The 23,695-nt window shown below is 27.7% G+C and overlaps 1 protein-coding gene across 1 annotated transcript in view; it reads left to right on the top strand.

Moving 5' to 3' along the window:
• The first annotated feature begins 191 nt into the window (after positions 1–191).
• Positions 192–23,695, top strand: part of Samdc (S-adenosylmethionine decarboxylase) — a 28,504-nt gene continuing 5,000 nt past the window's right edge. The window contains exons 1-2 of the mRNA XM_072001426.1: positions 192–607; positions 6,008–6,094. Of these exons, the coding sequence (XP_071857527.1) occupies positions 477–607; positions 6,008–6,094 (218 nt within the window). The 5' untranslated portion in view covers positions 192–476. The remainder of the gene's footprint in view (positions 608–6,007; positions 6,095–23,695) is intronic.

The raw sequence follows: 23,695 nt of genomic DNA, 5'->3' as shown, positions 1-23,695 counted from the left end.
TATTGCAGTGTTTATATAAGTAAAAAAAATATATATTATATTTATATTAAAATAAAAATATATATTATATATATATATATAATATGTAATGAATTCAAATTTTATGTGTTGAAAATAGAAGAACGAATAGAGATATATTTTAAATATAATCGGTTGATGCGCATGCGCCAAAAGGTAGTTTGTGATTGGCAGAACGATGGATATACGCATCCAATAGAGATGTAGGTAAAAAAGAGCATCGTACAAAGGAGTAGGAAAAAGATGGGAACTACCATATTGCGCACGCGAACAAGAGTGAGAGAGATAGAAACCACCGCCAATATGATTACTTGATCACTTGTTCTCAGTAGTAAAGCAAAGTTCCGTGAGACTGATCGTTTATCGTACATTTGGAGCGAAACACAAACTCAAGAAGGAAATTTTTGTTTGTTTTCACATATATCGTAGTTGTGAATAAAATTTTGTGCCTTCAAAGGATGGCAGCCACTAAAGACGACAGCACCGACAGTGTGCAATTTTTCGAAGGAGTGGAGAAACTCCTTGAGATTTGGTTCACAAGCAGCAATAGCATAAACAGAAAGCAGGGCGATCTGAGGCAGATTCCTCAGTGAGTTGAAACATGTTATCTCTCTCATATTTAATCAACTGTTTCCTCTAGTCGTAGTTATCTTTTAAATTTAATCATATAATTTCATGTAAAATTTCATCGTAACTTATTATATTCACGTAATATCAATTTTGTATAATATGGTTTAATAAAAATATTCAAATTTTTAGTTATATTCGAACGTCAATTTATTTACGAAAGCGTAATGCAATTCGAGGTATTATAAATATTAAAAATTGATCAATGACATATAATTTTATTTGAAATAAATGTTTTGATAAAATAAAACCGGCCTGGCAACCATGACCATATCGCCGGTATCTTGTGATATAGTGTTCTGGTCATAATCGTTAGTACGCTTAACCTAACACTCATTTGAGAATTAGTTTCTCACGTGTGTTAATATTTTGGATAGGAAAATAGAAAACTATTAATTTGTAACATTTTGCATGAATTATCATTGTTTTACTTTGATTAAATTGTTGAATATTGCAGTCGGTGTTTGACTTAAAAAAATGATTTTGTTGGAGAAATATTCGGCGCACTACATTGAATACATTGAATTTTACAGTAGTATATATATGTCGTGTTTTTTGGCGAAGATCGATGCGCCCACCTTCTCTTCTCGTTCCAGTAATACCGACCGCTTAAAGCGAGGCTACGAGACTCTGATATGTATATACATCGCTTTATCTCCTTATTTTAAATTGAATATAAATAGACATAAGCACCGATGCGATTTTCATTTTTTCTGGTACTTCACTAGCATTTAGAGTAAATCATTGGTTGAAAAAAACGCTAATTTGTAGGTGTCAATTTTTACGTTGATCATAAACATTTTCTTAATTTTTTAAATCGAATATAAAATAATGTCACACATAATGACATATGCTTTTTTCAACATTAATGCGAAATATACAAATCATACATGTACAATTAGCATAGGTAGATAACCGAAAATTGAGGTACTATCATATTATTACAGGAAATTGTAATATTATAAAGTATAATTAAAATTTAATGTAGGGAAGAATTATATTGTTTGATATATAGTATTATCATGTAACTTGTAATACATGTCTATTGTCTTAGAACATATTGCATGATAGTGATTTATTTAATTAAATAATTTAGTGAATATGTGATGATATCGTAGACTTAATGGGGTGATATCTACTGGTTGATCAATTTTTAACAGGAAATAAATGCAACTTACATGAAGAAGTATGATAATTAGAATATTATTCTTAATAGTAATTGTATTATTTTTTACTTTGTTAACATTTTATTAATACCTTTGAGGAACGCACGTTATATAGTTATTTAGAATACATTTGTATAATTTATGTAACATTTGCATATAAATATATTTTCACTTAATTGAGAATCAAACTATGTCAAATAAATATTATCAAAATATTTCAAATTTTCACTTTAATAAACCGTGTATGCATTTATCGGACAGAAATAGACAGAAATTGCAGAAATATGAAATATTATTATCAATTTCGAAACTTACGCAATAATTGCATTTTTGTATTACTTAACGTGTAAATAATAAAAAAAATTTATATTGTATGTATAAATTCTATTAAATAACTGATAAATGTTCTATAACATCCTAATAGTTATCCTTTTATTGGTAATCGTGAATATAAATATAATATTCATATTCATTACGCACGTTTTGTATATAGTTATTCTATATCTACATGAGAAGAGTTTAAAGCTATGTACAGACAGTGTGAGGCAGACCCGCAAGGCTGCCTCACCTCATATGTAGCTACCTCGCTCGAGTTACCTCGTGCCGTACTGTAGACGTAGAACGTAGAGTGCGCAACACAGGGTGAGTAGCAGTTACGCTTTAGACAAAGTCGTTTCAATACATGTTCAAACGAAGGAGCTGTGAGGCACCTCTGATCTCACCAAAAAACCAACCATCGTTTGCTTGTTCCGAGGCAGCCTCGCCGTAAGATACATTTCGGTACGAGACAGATACTTATACGCCTCGCACTGTATGTACATAGCTTAAGAGACTCATATTTTGTATTCAATGAGAAGCTACTATGAAAGCCTTTAATAGAAAAATGTCACAAGTTAATTATTATCGTTTTATAAAAAAATAGTATAAAAAATATTTGAAAATAGTTTATACATGAAAAAAGAAATGGATGTTGCAAAAAAAAGATAGCGTAATACAAAGTGAATGTTATTTAATTTATATAATTTATATATTATATATAAATAATATATGAAATATACATTATTTTACGAGGAAATGAAAATGGAAAGAGTATTTGTTAGAACGTTACAGCAACACTCGGCAGCATTATAATTTCCTCAGAGAGAAAATAAAACTAGTTATTTATATAAAACTTTGTTGTTATAAAAGCTTAAATTTTAATATAATCTAAATTTCCAAATAAATTTTGATCGAAATAATAAATTAAAAAGAAGCTAATATTTTATTGGTAAATTGTGTAGTAGAAACTTCAATGTTTGTTTATTTTATATTCGATGAACTCGTACTTGCTGTTATACCTACAAATTAGAAAATTAAACATTTATCTATTTTTTGTATTTCGAAATGTTTGAAAAGTATGAAAGTGTCGGATTTTGAAGTTCTGTGTAATAAATTTTATGTTTATAGAAATATGTCGCCATTATTGACGTTATATTCTTTTAAATTATTTTTCTAGTTATTTTTTCTAGTGTTGTTTTCTAGTTTATCTTTTCCCAATACATGTATTTGTTTGATAATCTGTATTAATTCTGCAAGTACAATAATGTAACTAACTTATTATATCTATTATTGTTATTTTTATTATTTAATTATTAATTTTATTTTCTAATATTTGTATCTACGTTAGTAAACATTGCTTCTTGACGATTACTGTATTTATTAATATCACATTAATTTTTGACATGCCTTACTACATGATTTTACACTTATATGAAATACCAAAGGATTTCGTTATAGACGTTATATATTTATCTCCTGTAGTAATGCATAAGAACACAAGGCAGTAGAACAACTATAAATTTTTATAATTAGACGAACTAAACGTGTTGGCAAGTACAAACGGAAAATATGCAGAAGCGTATATTACAGTACAGTATATGCAGAGCGTTTTACTCTTTGTTCCTTGTTTTGCATACGAAATCTTTCATTTCGTACTTACAAATTGTTACAAAGAATATTACAGTTTTAATTTCCTCAAATTTACTCTAAATAAAGTAAATTATGGAAAGATTTTTACATCGTCAGGAAGACAATTTCTCAAAATTAATTATCTCTTTATTTGTTTCATCTTAACATTTTAATATTCGAACGTTTCTATTATTACCATATTTCACACAAACATTTATAAATATGTATATTGAATCATATTAAGTAAATAAAATAAGATTAAGAGGAAAATATATGTTTTTGGAAACAGGAACAGATTTAAGAAAACAAACATAAGTAAATTTGAAGTCAAACGAATAGTCATATATAGAAATATGCCTTGCTTGTACATTCAGTAAAATGCAACATCATCAACATTCAGTTACTTCAATAACTTTACTTTACATTTTGTAACAAAATAAAAATCTGTAACATCTGTAACATTTTATAACGGATTAAATAAATAGTTTATTTTAAATATTATCCAAGCTCCATGTTATTCATATTCGGTTATTAAATGCAATGTTTGATATTGTAAACAATAATTTTTCACTTTGATTTAATAATAAAACGTTTATAGAATCACAAGTATACACATGTATGGATATACAAAAATCCAAAAATATATGTTGTAATGTAATACAGTCAATTTACTCATGTTATAATTTAATGATATAGAATGATTAGAAATTATATTTGCCCACAAGCATTTTATACATTGCATATTAAGCTAAATATTCTGACGTAATCAATAAACTAAATGCAAATATTACGTAAATATAGGTATAAGTAAAAAATTGTTTCGAATAAATCGAAATGTCTAGAGATAATTAAGAGATTAATAGAAATATTTGATTTTTTAGGCAACCGAAATAAGTGTAAAATATCAAAAGATAGAATTCTGGGTCGAGGAGAAAACTATTTTATTACTTTTCAACATCTGCACAGCACATATATTTTAATAGTATTTATCATTTGAATGCCAGTCATGTAAAATGTGACGGTAATAGAAACGTTTGAATATTAAAATATTTTGAGTGAAATGAAACGAATAAAGAAATGATTAATTTCAAGAAATTTATGCCCTCTCTATTATTTAGCTCCGTTCAGTTTGAAATTAGCCAAGTTCAAGTATACTTGACAAATTTCCAAACTCGATTTTCTGGAAACGAAATATCATGTTAAAAAATTTTATTCTATACTTTCGACCATGAAGTGGAAGCACTATTGAGTGTTATCCACGCGCACACGATACCCACATTATATTATACATATTATAATTTGTTGGTTGGCTCAATAAAGTCCGTTGTAAGTGTAATATATATATTAAAAAAATTTTTTTCGACTTATGTTTTCACGTAGAATCACCCTATTGCCGATTGTATCACGATTGTTGGGACATATTGTATATTATATCGACGTATTATATAAAATATCATTATGAGAAAATTATACGATTTTCCGTGTTCTTAGAATTTCGTTTAAGAATTTCCTCTAACAATTTTCTCTAACTATTATTAATCTCGTATACGGATTAAATTTCGATCGATTCGCACAGCTATCCTTATCTTTTCATGTATGTAAATATCATTATTATAATTTCTGCACCGTTTATATTCGAATTGTAAATGAACTGATATTATTACCATATTCTTACCATTATGACTATTTCATGCATACTATAAAAATTATAAGTGGTTATAGTAATACCACACTTTACTTTTTCTTTTTGTATTGCTAATCTGTGAATGATAAAATTGTTAATTGATTATCTATGATAAACTGTTAATTAAGTAATATGCTAGCTCGCTCCGTAAAATAATTCAGATATATATATTTTTATTCTCTATTTAACACCAATATGTGATATTGATTATTTTTCTGAATACAAGATTTACCTTGTACGTATTTTGTATTTGTATTTATTGCATCATCCGTATATTATTCAATGTTTTTCGCATATACCTTTTGGAGCATATATAGTTTAAATTAATGGACTAATTACATAAATGTTCACAAGAAGCAGTTGATTGAATATTGAATAATTATGAATAATTATTAATAATATTGAATTATTGTTTATGAATGATACTCAAGAATATACATTTCTTTACGTATTACTCTTTAAAATAACTAACATGACAGATAATAAAAGGAAATACTTAATACACGATATTTAAGATTCATTTCTGTACAAATTTATATTGATCAAAGATAAAATTTTATTTCAGATGGAAATGGCAATCGTTACTAAAAATCGTTCGTTGTGAGATTATCAGCATTTGTCGCACCGAGCATGTGGATGCTTATGTTCTCAGGTAAACTATATATAAACACTTCATATCTTTCTTACATGTTTAGTTTAAAAATTTACACTTACGCACTCTTAAACTATTGTATATCGTTGCATGTGGGTTATTAGATTTTGGATTTTTATGCATTTATACAAAATTTTAAAGTGCAAGAATGAACAGAATGTACGTAATAAGCATAAACATATAAAATAGCCAAAATATAGTACACGTTATAATATTTAATAAATAAAACGATTGCCTATATCCAAGTTTCAATTTTTTAATTGTGTGCATAAAAATATGAATTTACATAAATATCCGCATTCTACTTGTTAGTAATTTATAACAGTTGAATCAGTTAATTATATGAATCAGATATAATCACAGTGTTTTATTTTACTCTTCGATGACAAATATCTGGAAGAATATGGAAAATGCGAAAGAATATTTTAGACAAAGGTTGTAGCATATCAAGGCAAAGATGATGCTGACATTGACTTTGTGATAATCTTGAGAAGTCCTATGAAGGTTAACTTCAAATGTTTAAATAGGATTTTATATAAATAGAAAGATAAACTTATATATTTATAGTCCCACTAACTAAGAAATGGAACTTCGTTTTACTAAATTTTCTCGTCTCTTATCTTTCTATTTAAATTGACGTTCCTCTTTTAAATATTACAAACTTATTTCTATATGTATTGCCGCGCAAAAATATCCAAACACTTTTCTATTTTTCGTAGAATATAACGTAATGAAAAACTGCGAGATAAAAAGACTTCTGACTAATTCTATTCTTTATAATCGTGTATAAAAACATTGATTTTTAAAAACTAATGTTGTAAGAAAATTGGTGTTCATAATAACGTTATAAAATTGTTTTATTGTTTAAGAAGCTCTTTATATAAACTATATAAATCGAGTAAAAAAAGTTCTAAACAGGACTTAGTACCTTTTATTTCAAATAAAAATGATGAATAAATAAATCAAATAATTATTCCAAATAAAATAATTTGAAAATAAAGTTTGCAAATAAATGCCAAAACTGCAGATGAATAAATCCATGAATATCATTTTCAAATTATTTATTTGCCAAATATTTTATCATTACAAATAATGATAGAAAATAAAGGATAGCAAATAATGTTTTTTGGTATATAAGAAATATATTTATTGATATGACACATTCATCTTAGAAACGACGGAATACTGAATTATTTCATCAACCAGCGCCAAAATAAAAGATACGAAAAGGAATATATTTTATTGTAGATAAAGAATACTCCTAACTTCCAACAATATTCCAAACAAAATAATACAGGGGAAGAAACAACATAGATCGACATTTAATTTTGTGTAAATTATATTGTAAGAAATTAACATACCTTTTGATACAATCTGAATAAAGAATTTGACGCAATCTAACGGGCATTTCATATGTTACAATTCAATATATAGCAGAAAGAAATCGATATCGAAATTAATTTGAATACTGATATTTGAAACCGATAGTACGTCGAAGGGCAAGTCTTGTATTTAATATAGTACTATTATCGATTAAAATGTCCGAATATTTAAGGGCGATAGTATCATTTATTATTTATTTATTTGTTATACATATGTAGTTCTTACCTGTCGGCTTAGGACGGGCTTCTAACTTTTATTTACATTTTTTCTTATTTCCTATGTTTACCTTTCTTCATTCATTTTTCTCTACTTATACTTTCATTCATACCATATACATTACGTCTATAAATTACGTATTTTAGATTTTCACTGTTTACATGTGGAGACATTACATGACATTTATTTGTCGGGTTTTCATTAGAGTTAGGGGCGTATAACGAATCTTCACATAAACTGGCCATCGTTGTTATGTACTATAGATGATATTTATTGATACAAATGTGATTATTACAGAGTTTAACAAGTAATAGCGGCGATTGGATAATCGAGATGTCTATGACAATGAATTTAGGTTCGATAACGAATCCACGTGGCTACGTTCAGCGACCGTTATGTCACATCGAGTCCAAGCCCACTGTCATAAATTTCAGGCACCCATACTCAGATTCAATCATAAACAACTATTTCTCAATTTTATTATTTAAGTACAGTCCGAAAGAATGTTTTGGAAATCTGACTGTTGGAATGTTTGGGAAAGTTCCCAATACTTTAATCCAGACTTTTTATTATAGCCGTACTTAAACAATAAAACTGAGAAATAGCAGTTTATAAGTCAAGTCAATTATGATTGTCCGAGATTTATGACAGTGGGTTTGAGCTCGAAGTGACATAATATGAAATTGAGGTATACAACATACTTTTCATTTTTTACAGTTTAACGCATCATATATATATTGAATTGATGATATATATATGTCTCACATAATACCTATCATACTATTTCAATTCTTTCACTCTCTCTTTCCACCATACTTCCTATTTAATCTTTTCTCGGAGTTTAATATTGCTTTCGTTTCTCTTTCTTCTTATTGTCCTTAACCCCTTTGTTTTCCGCTCTCTTTCCTTGCTTTCTGTTTCTCTCTCCCTCCCTCTCTCATCCTTTTTTATCTTCCTTAGTGTGTCTCTATTCTCTCGAACCTGTCCCATTGCCCCTAATACCATTTCCACGTCTTCTTCCATAAAGCCTAGTTCAGACACGATCAGTACAGTAGGGAAGTAGCAGGTAAAGTCGAATTTACAGAACAGAACATCTACAGAACAGTCACCACATCTCTAGATTTGTTCCACAGTAACATTCGAGTAACAGTCAAAGCTCATCAGTAACAGTTAAAAAACAGTTTGAGTAACAGCAGGAATAAGAAGTCATGTCACCAGAGTCGCCAAATCGAAGACAATCAAACGAGTCAAAATCATTCATCAGTCGCCAACACGAAAAGGGTCTCAGGTCGTACTCACTCGTAATTTGGCAGTCCAACATACGTACAATTGTATCAAATATTGAAATTATTGGATTGTTGAAAATATATATATATATTCTAACCTGTTGTTAATATCAGAGTTATATTCATTCAATTATCTTTATTATCTTAATCGAAATAAGGGATCGGTCGATTCGTGGCGTCGATTATTCGAATCGTAACGGGAATTTACGACTCCCCCATTGGCGCGCTTCTTCGAGATCGCGTCTCCTCTCGAACGGTCGAAACATGCTTATGAGGTGTGGTAGTTGTTAGTCTCTTAGTTAGTGCGCTAGCAGCCTGTATAGTTGTGGTGATAGTGCGCTACTGCTAGAGCGTGTAGGGTGCGACAGGTTCTGCTGCGGGTGCAAATGATGTCGCTGCTGCTGAGGTACTACTGCATTTTTTTTCTCATTTGTGTATCGTGGAAGAAAAATCGGACTCCGTCGTCAGGATTTGAGAACCCGGGTCTCGAACGTTCGTAACCTAAGGCGCTAACCGCTGCGCTGTCGTCGTCCGACACTAGTTAGTCGAGTGGTGGTATTTTGCTATTGAGTGCCGCCACAACTTATATAACATAATCTCTAATGTAAATCTTTTTCAATTACCTTCCATCTTGCAAAATTTCCTCCACATCTAAATTCATTCTTTCCATGGCTACACAATGTTCAACAAAATGTTTTATCGACCCTATCTCGGTTTCTCATATTACACATCTTATCTTCTCAAAAATCGTGATATATACAATACACGCATATTTCCATTGTCCTCTGTTTTACTTTTCGGTCTACTTTCCCACAACCATTTCCTTATCTTATCACATGGTTTATACCTTTCAATATCTTACCTAGACTATACCAAATAGGAACTTATATTTTTAATGCGTCACTTTTGTCAACGAGACACAATTTTTTAAATATTAGTTTCGAAAGATTACTGTCATTCTAAATTTGTTGAAATATTTGCAGGTCTACCATATTGTTTATTTTCAAGGCTAATATCGTCAGAAGAAGATTTAGAAAATCATGAGTAGTATGACCAGTATCATATGTGATCACAGAATGATTAATTGATTGTAAATTTAAATTCATAAAGGGAAGTGATTCGAATTTCGTATGTGTCCAGTGTACTATGTGAGACAAAGAATTCATGAAACAAGAAAGCATTTGCAAATTGACATTCAGTTTGACTTAAATTAATAGGCAAACAATATTTAACTATCAATGAATATAAAGTCTTATAGTCAATATAATGTCTTCATATACTCTAGAATAGGGTCATTTTATATTTTATATTTAGTAAGTGTGAAGTAACAATTTAATAACTATTTTGTAGCCAAATTGTACAAAAATATTCGAACAGATCAAAAGAAAAAAAAATTGTGTTTATACAGTCTTTTTATTTAAAACTGCAGTTGATATTTTCTGGAAATCGTGTTCTGTTTTTAATTGTAAATTAATTTTTAGCTTACTTCGCTTAAAATAAACTATCTTTAATACTCTTATGTGGCTGTTATATAAGTTCTATACATATATTATACATACGTTGCTCCTACATAATTACTCGTCTGTGCATTGAGAATATACTTCTACCTTTACGATAAAATTTTATTTTAATAAAAATAGCCTTGTTATAGGGTATATGAAGACTTTCGTGACTGAATGTATGAACATTGTACATATTGGTTGATAGAATCTAAAGGAGTTATCTTAAACATTCAAGCGGACATTTCCATATGAAGATTATAGAACATAATAAGTAGAGTTTCTGATTTTATATCTAGCTAATATTACCGTATGATTAAACCAAAGAATTTTAAAGACATAATTGGAAAAACAAGGAAGTTCAAAGATGTAAATCTTTTAAAAGTAGCTAACAAGACGAAATATTGTAAAAGCTAAAAGTACAATTCTTAAAAGAAATGATATTTTAATATCATGACAAGCAATATTTAAAAAATTTTGAAGAAGACGAAAGAACGCATGTTCAGCCCCCCAAACGAAATAAACAAACAATTTAAAAATAACATTGATATTGAAAGTGTACTGAATTTTAAAATTGTTTTTTTGTAAAAAATAGAACATGTGATTTAATACGTTCTTTTCTGTTAATCTTTATATATTCAGTTTAATATTAGACGAGTCGTTACATTGTGTCGAATGCAGAAACGTCCATACATAATATATGTATGTGTACATACATACAACATGCATATATTAACAGCTTGCAGCGTGAGTTATCTGAAAACAAACCATTATATTGAGAATTAACTCAGTCATGTTTTTATAATTTGTAATGTTTAAATCTTAATCAGTCACAAAAAGGTTGTATTATCTCAGTCTAAAGTAAAACTTCTATAAATCATTCCTTATATATCATAATACATATGATACTTTTTCCATTAGTTCTACTACCGAACCAGTCGTATTTTATTAACTTTGGAAAATATCTTGAATGCTCAGAAAATAATAATACTATATTAAAACTGTTATTAGCACAAGGTGGTCCAAAGGTCAATTATCCGTTTAAAGGTTGTATAACTTCCTTTTTATTGTATATATGTAAATTTTTGTTTCAGATTTATAAAGTTTGTTTTTGGGAAATTTATAATGGAAATGTTCACAGCGGAACAACAGGCAAAAATAATTGGATTTTACTTTTAAATTCAGTGTTCCATTGTTCTAACGCTATTCTAATAGGAGATGAGGCTCATTTTCAGCTCAATGGGTATGTTAAACAGAATACCAGGTTTTCGGATACCGAAAAGTGAAAACCCAAGAGTTGTTCATCAATGTAGGTTGTATTCTATAAAGATCACTGTTTGGTGTAATATTATGTCACGAAGAGTAATCAATCCCTATTTTCTAATTATTTTTTACTCATTGCTCCATTGTGAATTCTTCCATTGTAAATTTCCAAAAGGCTTTAAAAACCTGAAACAAAAGTTTATAAAAAAAGTTATACGACTTCTCGTTACAATTCCATGTGAAACGTTTTCTTAAAACATTAAAAATTTGTTTTGTTTGTTGCAATAGAGGGAAAATTGAAATGTGACAATTTCAAGGATGGCAACAAAATTAAATCAGTTCATAGATATAAGTATCATGTAAGAACCTTTTCAAACAATTGTATATTGGGTAATGCGAATGTCGGCAACCTATCAGCTTCGAAAGTTTCTATCTCAGGGATGGTTCGCTTAAAGGCCAGAAGTAAATGATGTTTTCAAAACGTTTTAGTATTCGTTATAAACATATGGAATAGAAAATATCGATTTCCGATGGAAAAATTCAAAGTAAACTTTCTTTAAGGTCATAGGAAAATCGAATAAATGTGAGTTGCTTCTAGTGATATTCTACAATAGCAATCTGAAACATTTTTGTGTATTCTCCATATCTTTTAAGAAAATTTGGAGTAATTAAAATGTTAAAATATACAGGAATTAAAGCGTTAAAAATAACTACAGGAGTGCTTAATAATAGTCAATAATAAGAGATGATAGGAATAGAAAATAAGAAAAATCTTTGCACGTACCGAGATAAGGTCGTAACAGGCAGAAGTCGATAAGCGACTATTTTATCATACTAAGCTACTTTATTATCATTATTATCATTATTATTATTACTATTGTAATTATTATTGTTATTGTTATTAATATTATAAGTGATAATAGAAGTGTTTAATTTACGTTTTTAACACACTTAAAAATGGAATCCAAAATTTATCTTTTTAGAATAAAATCTGAAATTTAGTGAGCTTACAGTACTCATTTAGAGGGGTAAAAAATGATTAATCAATATTATATTTGTGAGTAATTTAAATAGATGTAAAATAGCACGTTAAATAAAAGTAAATAAATCAATTTAGAGATATGTATTTACATATACTGATTAAAGAGATCTAGGAGAATATATCATATCATAGCTAAAGATTATCACTAATATCAACGAAGGTATACAATTTTATTTCTGCTTCTTTTTAAGTAAATGCTTATTTGATGTTTTCCTTGCATTCGAACATAACACTTTTAAAGTTACGTTTTTGACTTTCAAGTGTTTAAATTATGAATTGACGTACCATAACTATATATTAGGTTGTCCGAAAAGTGTCTTTCTTTTACAGACACACCTTTTACAACGATGCATCTTTATACAAACATGAAACTTGATCTGTCGAACGTTGTGATCTTTATTTTGATAGAACAAAATGGATCATACGTAATTCGATAAAATAATATAAAATGGAAAATGTTGTGCATCCATTATTTCCTTATAAAACGAAAGAAACTTTTCGGATGACCTAATATTTCTAAATATTGTTATCTTGTTCTATTTATTCATGTAATTCAACTACACTGTTCATTTCGGACGAGTAAATCGTGCTTATAAACTTTTTTTACAGAAAGGTACAAAATTACATGTTAAACTAAAAACATTGATCTTGCAGTAAAAACAATTCTTGATTAAATATTTTTTTATTCTTCTTGATGAGTGCTATAAGACTATAAAGTAATAGATTTTTTACTTCTAAATATCCTGTATATTAAGTTTTTATGAAGAAACAAAGCTTCCAATCATATATCTGTATTTTTCAATTTTAAATAAAGCGTACTAAGCATATATTAAAATATAGCAAATGTAGAATTTAATCGTTAGAATGAGAAGGAGAGAAAAGAAATAAAATATTAGAGAACAATGGAAAGCGGAAGCAATGTTTATCATCAAACATATTTTGCAAGCAATGAGATAAATTGTAAACTCTTATTAACTTTCATGCTTGAGATGATAAGACCTTTAAAATAGCATGCAATTTCTTTCAAGATTATTAAGTTGTAGTTTTGGAATGTACATAGAGTACAAAATATAAAATCTCCGTACAATGAAATGAAAAGAACAAATTTTATGATACTTATCAATTATAATATTATAATATAGAATTAGTGAAACACTGTGTATACAGAAATTTTTAAAACAAGAAATACGTAAGATATAATAATAATAATTATTATTAGTATTTGTTTATTGTAGTGAGACTTAAAACATAGTATAATCTATGTTACAGATGTGCATATTTAATATAATTTTGAAAAATATTAACAATGTGATAAGCATATAAAGTACAAAGTAATAAAATATAGTATATAAAAGTATAATATATCATATAATACTTTCTAAAATTTTTTCTTTCTTCGAAATAAATGTGAATTTAAATAGTTTCAAAAATATCTCTATCGATTTGATCAATATCTACGTTTCTTTTTTCTTAAATGTGTTAATTATTAATTATTTTTGTATTTGCTTGGTTATATAAACAAATTATTCTTTAATCTTCGTAGATTACGCATACCATTTGTTGAAAATACGATTAAGAGATCGTTCCTGCACATTTATTTAAACTATATCGCCTTAATGAAAAGTCAATTCATCCAGCAAAATATTTAACAATAGATAAGATAATTTTTATTGGTTCCTATATCAATTAGAAGATTCGTTTTATCAAGAAATCGCTAGGGAAATCAAAACACTGTTGTGATATTACGTGTCAATAATTACATCGAAATCGACACGCTCGCGAAGGCGTGGAACATAAAATCTATCAACTAATAAATAATACTATTAAGTTTTGTACTGAACAAGAAAAAATAAACGAAATATCTATTTTTGATAGAGGAATATAAATTTCCAAAGTTGTAAAATCTCAAATATTTTAACTACAGCGCGGAAGCTTTGCTAAATAACAAATAACTTGCAAACCAAAAATAGAATGAAAATATCGTTATGTAATTCCGTCTCTTTAGTAACATTTGGCACATGTAATAGGTTCATTTATTGCTTGAAAGGTGAAGTTCAGCCTTCGTAGAGATAAAATCTAAATTCCCAAATTTAGATTCAAGTATTTACAAAGTCTTGTTTCTATGTGTCTAAATTGTCCGAATGTTTTTAATTATAATCCGATTTATATGAATTGAAATTGTATTAATACAATAATAATACAATACAATAATAACAAGAAGCATCAACGACATAAACGAAATCTTATGATTTATATTATAAGAAAAAGATGATCAATACATGGAGTATACTTTGTTCATTATTTACTCTGTCTAAACTTTTATATTTTCAACTGATATCTTTGCGTCACAAATCAAACATTGTAAATTTGGTCAATCGATTTAAGATAATAAACTGTTACATTATTTTGTTTTTCATGGTTTCTTTTGTATCTAACTTTAATGGAAAATAAATATTTTTTTAAATTAGAATAGGAGTTACCTGATTTTCTTTTGTGCAACATACTTCATAAACCAAACGAAAAAATGCAAACTGATAGGAAATCTTACAGAAATTACATCAATTGAGTATTAATGTGTTGCCTCGTCTTTCATAATTAGTTTGCAAATATTTATACAATTATAAGAAATTTAAACGTGCAAAAGCGTAATGAATGCACATAATATGCAAAAATGCATAAAATATTCAAAGCGAAAAACTCGTTATAATATTTAATTGACAATATAAATCTCTATTTAGTATAATGTAAAATACTATTGTTCAATTAATTAATAAAGTATTATAAATTTATGCAAAATATCAGCTAATATTTGGGAAGTAGTTACGAATATATTAATAAATACTACGAGAAAGAGATCTATAAGTCAGTAAACTAATCCATCTCCAGTAAATTAGGCGTGTAATAGAAAAGATTCACATTCAATTTTATGTGAACCATATTAGTAAATATTACAGGCAAACAATATACAGGGGACAGTATCGAATAACATGTACATGCAGGCATGAAGTGTGATTCCGTATGAACAAATAAGATAATATAAAATAATATTTTTTCATACAAAACCAAGTTCAAGAATACTTGACAAATTTTCAAACTCGATTTTCTCGAAAATAAAGCTGCATATGAAAACATTTTATTTTATATTTTTTTTCTTATTTTTTCATAAGAAATCAACTCACGTTTGCTTATACATGTTATTGGACTACATATTGTATGTGTTTCTTGACATAGTCTAGATTAATCACTTGAAATGTTCAATTAGACATTTCATATCTTTTAACATAATGTTTGTTGCGAATTATCAACTAGGTGGCGATCAGTTAGGTTGCAACTGATTGGTTGATATCGTGAACCGTGAACACTATTAACGCTCAAGGTGGAGGTAGATTAAAGATGTGGAGTAATATTATGTTTAGTTGATTTATTTGCACTATTTAATATAACACGAAGAGTATGACTATGTGGTGAAGACTGTTTGAAGACTCCCTCAAGAAGCCTCGCCTGGTCTTTATATACTAGCTCTCCGTCCTTAGGGTTTTCCGTCTCACCATGGTTTTTATGGAGTGGGAAAATCTATTCCTTCCAATTTTCTCTGGTGTATCTGATTGGTAGAAATTCCCAGATGCTCCCTTTAGAGCGAATCCATCGAGCACTTGTTAATTAGCCTCTTGATGAAGTCCACATTGTAAAGTTTAGAACTTGGCTAGGATATTCGGACTTTCCAAAAACAGGCAGATGTGCTGTCCGACTCATAAACGGACAGCCACTCAAAATCCGGAATAATGTTAAACAAGCTTTTAGTAAAGATTTTTTACTTTATCTAAAAGGTTGAAGTAAGTATGTTAACGTTTATAGCAAAAGTGTATTGTACAATATTAAAATATGAAACGTTATACAAAACAAAGATGGACCTCAGTCCGGCAAAATGATTTTGTATGATAATTTCAAACCCTCAAATATTGTGCTGCAGTTGCATCACTTTGAAAAATTCGGAATTTTACTTTCTTTGATCACTAGAAGTCCTGATCCGCTATAACTTTCATAAATCCTGCTCTTTTCTATTTCTTCCCACGAGTATGTATTGTTCTAGTTTTCTTTTTCGATTTTCTTTTATTTATACATAATAGAACGATGTTGTTTATTGATACCTAATTTACCCTTTCGGAATTTAAGAAGTTTTAGTTTTAAATCCTTATGTGTATCTTTTTTTATCGGTACTATAAAGTCACTTACATATAATCTTAAAACGTAATAGTAACTTAACATAACCTATATGTATATGTATAAATATAAATGCTTGTTTTGAGATCTAAATTATCTTTGATTCCGTGTGCTACTTATTGCTAGCTGTGTCTATTTTTGGCATTACACTGCCACAACATTTTCTTTTTCTTTGTATTGTTCTTTTTCTTTGTTTATACATAATACATATATACATTAAAAAGTAATGTTCGAAATATTTTCCTCCAATTTGTATGACTTTCTGTCGAGTTTCGGATTCCGTCAAAAAAAGATGACTGGGTCATTTTCGTATTTCTGCAACATTTCGAAAGTGTCCGGTTAAAAAATGCTATGTCGACTTGAATAAGTGTTGATTCATCTGTGTCAAATCTGGAGTACACCGCGCGCGCAAGAATTTTCCAACCCAAGTTAAGGATTCGAACTACACGCAGCCTAGCGTTATTGTCATCATGCTCACTGTTGTTTTGTAAGATTATTATCACCAATCGATCATGGAGTTGACATTTCATGTAGATCAATAACACATAGTAGTAGAACATAAACAATTGCACAAAAATTATAATTATATATTAACGTTTGAAAAACAGACTAAAACTTTTGCATATATTTAATACATACTAGAATTTTAAAGCAATCAATAAAAATATCTATCTTCGTAAAAACCTTTTCAAGCAATAGACAGATCGAACAAAACAATTGAGAAGTTAATTTATTATGTACTAAGTAGTGAAATAACGCGTAAATGTTATATAAATATTACAATAAAACATAAATAAATTAACCTACATATTGTTTTATTAAGATATCAAAAATGTGTTAAAATAATAAAACCTATACACAGGCCCGTTACAGAAACCAGGGATACAAAGAAAATATCATAGTACCTACTAGAAGTACTGCAATTTTCTTCAAACTTTATAAAATTATTGCTATATAATTATTATTATAAGATCTCTTCTTTTTTAATTATATATTGAGTCAGAGAAAAGATATAATTTATATTATTAAGAATTTAACAAAACAGCTATAAAAGAAAGAAACACATTATTAAATTAGAGGAACCAATGAAGATTAGACTAGAAAAGAATAAATAGCTTTTTTTCGCTTATTTCTTTTATTAGCAACAGAAATATTAACCCTAAGATCCTAGAATTTTTATACTTATCTATTTGTATTTTATACTTATTACTCGTTATATATTTGTTAATCTTATTTTGGTTTCAATCAACAGAAAGATTTTTAATGTTTCAAGCAAATGTTTAACATAAAATTAGAACAAAAAATCATATATACCAATAGCACTTTTTTCATATTTTGCTCAAACTTGAGATGCTCTAAGATAACAGAAAAATACGATCGGATTGGTAATGACGAAAAGAACACAGCGGAGTTAAATAAATCCTTGGAATTCTATTTCATAATAATACTATAAAAAACAGAATTCAATAATGTAAATTAAGCGAAAAAAGAAATTCTTCTCGCTCGCTTTAACAAAGAAAAAGATTTAATGTTTTAACAATATATTTATATGTATAGCAAAGAACTGAAATGAAAAATTATATATATCGATGATGATTATTTCGCTTTCCCCTCAGATTTAAGAAATTTTCATTTTAATTAAGATTTAATGTCGCATCAACTACGAGGTTATATTAGCGACACTATATTAACGATAAAAATATAATTGAGTCAAAATGAAAATGAATCAAAGAACGTAATAGGATTAATGCAATGAATTTCATTGTAAAATATGTTCTTGAAAAGGAAATATATGAAATAAAGTATTTGATTATTAATAAATTAATTATTGATAACATTGTTAAGTTGAGAAAGATCATCGCGTAAACGAATATTATCACAGTTTTCAATGCTGATTCTTTAAACATATCATTTTTAAATTACAACTTTTTAGAAACAAAATTGTTTATGACAAAAAATTTGTTTCATGTTTTCTTATTTTTTATTTATATCTTTTTACATTTCGGTATAATAATATTTTTAATACAATTTTACTTTTAATATTTTATGAATTATTACTTCGTTATTTCGTTAATATATCGCCTACTTTACTAATATTTAATATTTTACATTATTTATAATTTTAAACATTATTTGATGCAAAATAATCGAAGTTATATAACCATTTCCATTCTTTTATGTTAATTTGGGGAGATATTACACATATTTTTATTTATTTTGAATACTGATAAAAATCATTCATCTTGGAATAAGATGAATACTAAAAATAGATAATTATTATAATGTCTTGAGTACTGTTATTTTATTTGTTGTATATTGTATTAGTGATTAATATGCATTGCTGTTTGGAATATCTAATCTAATCTAATCTAATCTAATCTCATCATTCCTCATAGTTAATTACATATACCAGATGTATCTTAATCTAGCTCCTATGGAGCTGCACTTTAAATTATCAGTGTTATTTTTTCATGTAAATATTAATAGGATTGTATTTGCATAAATTCGATATTGAAAATACTTTTGATTAATATTTCTTCAATATTTATTTTAATATTACTCAAATTATATATTATTTAAAATATATTTCATTTATTATTCATTCATTTACAAAATACATTTCATATCAATGTGATTATTTCACATAGCAAGTACACATATTAGTTAGCGTGTTCTATAGATATACTTAAGTTTTAGTTAGGATCTCATTGTTAAAATATAAACAAATTTTATTCAGCCTTATGTAGTTTATTTTTTAACTTATTCAAATATCTTTATTTTTTATTCATACATATTTCAAAAAATTATTTAATAGTACTTAATATTTAGAAGGGGAAATGCAAAAAGTAATCATAAATTAATTATTAATATAACATCAACGACTATCTTGTATTTCTCATTATTTCCTCGAATGTTACGTCAATTGAAAGTTGTTCATCTATGTTGGAAGCGATGATAAAATTTTGGCAACTCGTTAAATTAGTTCTAAAACGCATTCTAAAATTATGTAGGAATTTCATTTATGTTCAGTTGTCTTGCTTGTAAGTTTGTTAATTTTATTTAAAGCAATGATTAAAAGCAATGAAAAATTTTCAAAAATTTTTTGGTGTATCTTGATTTCTATATATCCGTTGGAATTCAACGTAATGAAATGTTCCCTTCATTCATTGCTCTTGGTAAATTTTTATTTATTTTACTGTGAATAAAATCCTATTGATTTTACTTTGTTCGCGCGATATTTGATCCGATATGAGATTAAGAAGTTGAGGAAAAATATTGTCAATTTAAAAAATATTTTTTCTTATACGTTCCTGTTACAAAATTTGCAGATGTACATTTATAAATACAAAGTTAGTTCATATTCTTGTGCGTTTATTTTCCTGCGTTTAATAAAAAAACACGTGATTCGCACAAATCACTTTATGACTTTATGATTCAAAGAATTCTCTCACTTTTGTAAACAGAAGAGATTTCTAATGTTTTAAGAAGACGTTTAACATACTATTAAAACGATAAATCGCAAGAATTTTCTTCAAAATCGAGATATGTACCTTTTATCGTTAGAAAAATGTAATTGGTTCGAAACTGAACGAATGTGAGTTAATAACAAATTGTAACCAATATGAGAGGGAATTAATAACGAATACTAAAGATAATATGTACAATAAATAATATTCTAGATTAAAATTTAACATTGCCTTTTTGGAAATTTTTGTAGCCATATGAAGGTACATATTATTAAATGATATAAAATTTAGTATTCTTCGATTCAATTAATTAGTATGTAAATGCTATAATAAATACAATGGTATGTCCATACTTTTTTTAACCATTACATATACGTTAATTACGTACGCTTTGGGTACTGAAAAGGACAATAGCAGCATAATTGCCTACAATGTGTTTTTCCAATATCTTGACTTGAACTTTTGATTTTAGTTTCACATATATTTATAATTTCTCTCATCGTTATTAAATTTGCAAATTTTGATAATGGAATGAAGCTCGTACAAGATTTTAAGAACTATATATATTATATTAAATTTAATCGTATAGCGACCCACTGTAATTCTCTTTAAAAGGTTACATAAAATATTTATTTATACTTAATACAACTTGATACAACATGATAACAGATTTTTTAGCTTCGCAAATTCTTCGATCAATTCATCAGTGACATTTATTACGAACGAAGAACATATAAATTATATCATTGGATTAAATGGAATTGTACTTGAACTTCTAGTTTGATCATTTAGTTCTCTTTCTTAGTCATCAATATCTTTTCTGCGATCCATCCTATTACTATGTATTGCTATCTACAAGTTCTATACACTTTTACTTACATGCGTGTAATTGCATGTGCATGTAGTGAGCACGTGTATCTAATGCGTGCATGTATAATATATAATATACGTACGTATATGTAAGAACTATTACGATTTTATACAACACGCCATGTTTTAGCTTACATAACACATATTACTTTTGCTATCACTTTTTATTTCTCATATATTTTTTATACGTTTTTCTTTTTAACAATGATGTTGATGGCTGTAGACTCATCGAGTCTGTCTGGCATTAAATCAAAAATATCATTAGATTCAATAAATATGTAATTATTAATTGTTTTGAATCAACATAAATATAATTTTAATGCTGTTAAAGTTAGTAGAAAAAATGAAAATGTAAACATTTAAACATAAAGTAGCTATTGCCAGAATACGTGACATCACCGTCTGCATGGAGAAGCTAACGAGACACGTCTCTGTCGTTAAGCTATGTGCAGATAGTGCGAGGCAAACCTGCGAGGCTGCCTCGTTCCGAGACGTGCCTCAGGGCGAACCAACAATTGTCGACTTTTTGGCGAGATCAAAGGTATCCTGCAGGCACAATTGTGCTAATTGAATTACACTGTAATTTAATTGCGTAATTTAATCACATTGTACTTCAATTACATAATAATTCAATTACGTTGTAATCCCTATTGCTAATTACTGTAATCATGAGTGTAATTGAAGTATGATGTAATTCAAATACAATGTAACTGAATTACAGCTGAAAACTCTGAAAAGGTGAAATAAATGTTTATGCTTATGAATAATACCATATTCATCACGGATAATAATTTTTTTCTGTTTTTTCTGTTACATGGTTTCTTCCTTCCTCTTATTATCTTTTAAGTTTGATTAGCTCTTAATTCATAATTTTGATTCAATTACATTATACTTCGTAATTGTATTTCAATTACAATTACAATTACAATTAATTATTGTAAATTTGCATAATTCTGCTCACAGCTCTTTACTCGCTTCGTTTGGATGCGTATTGAACGACTTTGTCGAAAGCGTAACTGCTCACTCTGCCTCACTTGCTTGCCTCGCGTACTATATCTACGTGACGGCACGAGGAAGCTCGAGCGTGGTGAAGCAGCCTCGCTTTGCATTGTCTGTGCATTGCTTTAGACTTTAGACTATGAGTGATGCCATGTCCATGAGAATCAGTGGCTACCGATAATATTGATGATTAATTATGATTAGATTGCGGATTCTTATGCAAATTCATATTTTTAAGAATATAATCAAAAAGCTAGAATCTCAATAGAGATTTTTGATATTTCTTCATATCATGCGGAAGAATTCATTACGTTTAAATTAAATTTTTAAAATTTTTAGTGATATACATATCTTATTTGGCCAGGTGTTATTTTGAAATAGTTATGTATTAGTTTATGAGCAAATGATTTTTCTTTGAATTATTTTATTATATAATTTTAATACTTTTGATCAAAATTAATGAAATAATTTTCTATTTTGCCTGATATTCCGTATTTGAATAAATGTTCCCTAAAGTAATATTCTGACTCTACTATAGTAATATTGTCATCTACGACAGAAATACTGATTTCTTTATAATCTGAGATATGCATTATTCAAGGATAATTGAAATAAAAATAAAATTCAAATTATTTATTAATCTTATTTGAGAGGTAATAATAAAATAATTGTCTTAATTAAAATTGTACCGTATTGTATTGTTTCATACTTGTTTCTTCTTCTCATACTTGTTTTTTCCATCGCAGTTTTTCCGTGTTGCACAATATGACAGGCATGTGAACGTGTACATCGCCATGTGTGTAAGTGTGAGTGAAGGAGCGAGTGTACGTACGTATATATATGTGAAAAAGAGATAAACTAGATTTGTTTCTCAAATGAAATTTAATATCAAACCATTTACTTTACGAGAGAGTAATGTAACCCGTAAGCACGTAGATTATTATATTTCTGTAACTTGTAAACACCCAATATATTTCTGTTTTTATGTTCAAATTAAGCAGATCTATTGGATGAGTTTTTACTCTCTTTTCTCTTTTATTTAATTTTTTGTTTGAATACATTGCAATAAGATTTTATTTCATGATACATTGCAAGAATTGTTTAAATTTATTCACGAAATAAATTTGAATAATGATATACATAGATAATACTTAATAAACTAGAATAATAATAATACTGACACATAATTTAATGCCAACTTTTTCTAGAAAATTATGGAACTTTTTATTCGTTTTAGAAAATTTTTTAGATTTATACATAAAATAAATATATGTACATATACAAGAGTGACCATTTATTCGGACACTATAATTACTACTTATATATTAGTATACTACATGACTAGTGTACTACTT

The sequence above is a fragment of the Bombus fervidus genome, chromosome 4 (genome assembly GCF_041682495.2).
Source record: "Bombus fervidus isolate BK054 chromosome 4, iyBomFerv1, whole genome shotgun sequence".
NCBI lineage: Eukaryota > Metazoa > Arthropoda > Insecta > Hymenoptera > Apidae > Bombus > Bombus fervidus.
Note: the sequence above shows the minus strand (reverse complement) of the source record. Positions and strands in the feature narration are given on the sequence as shown.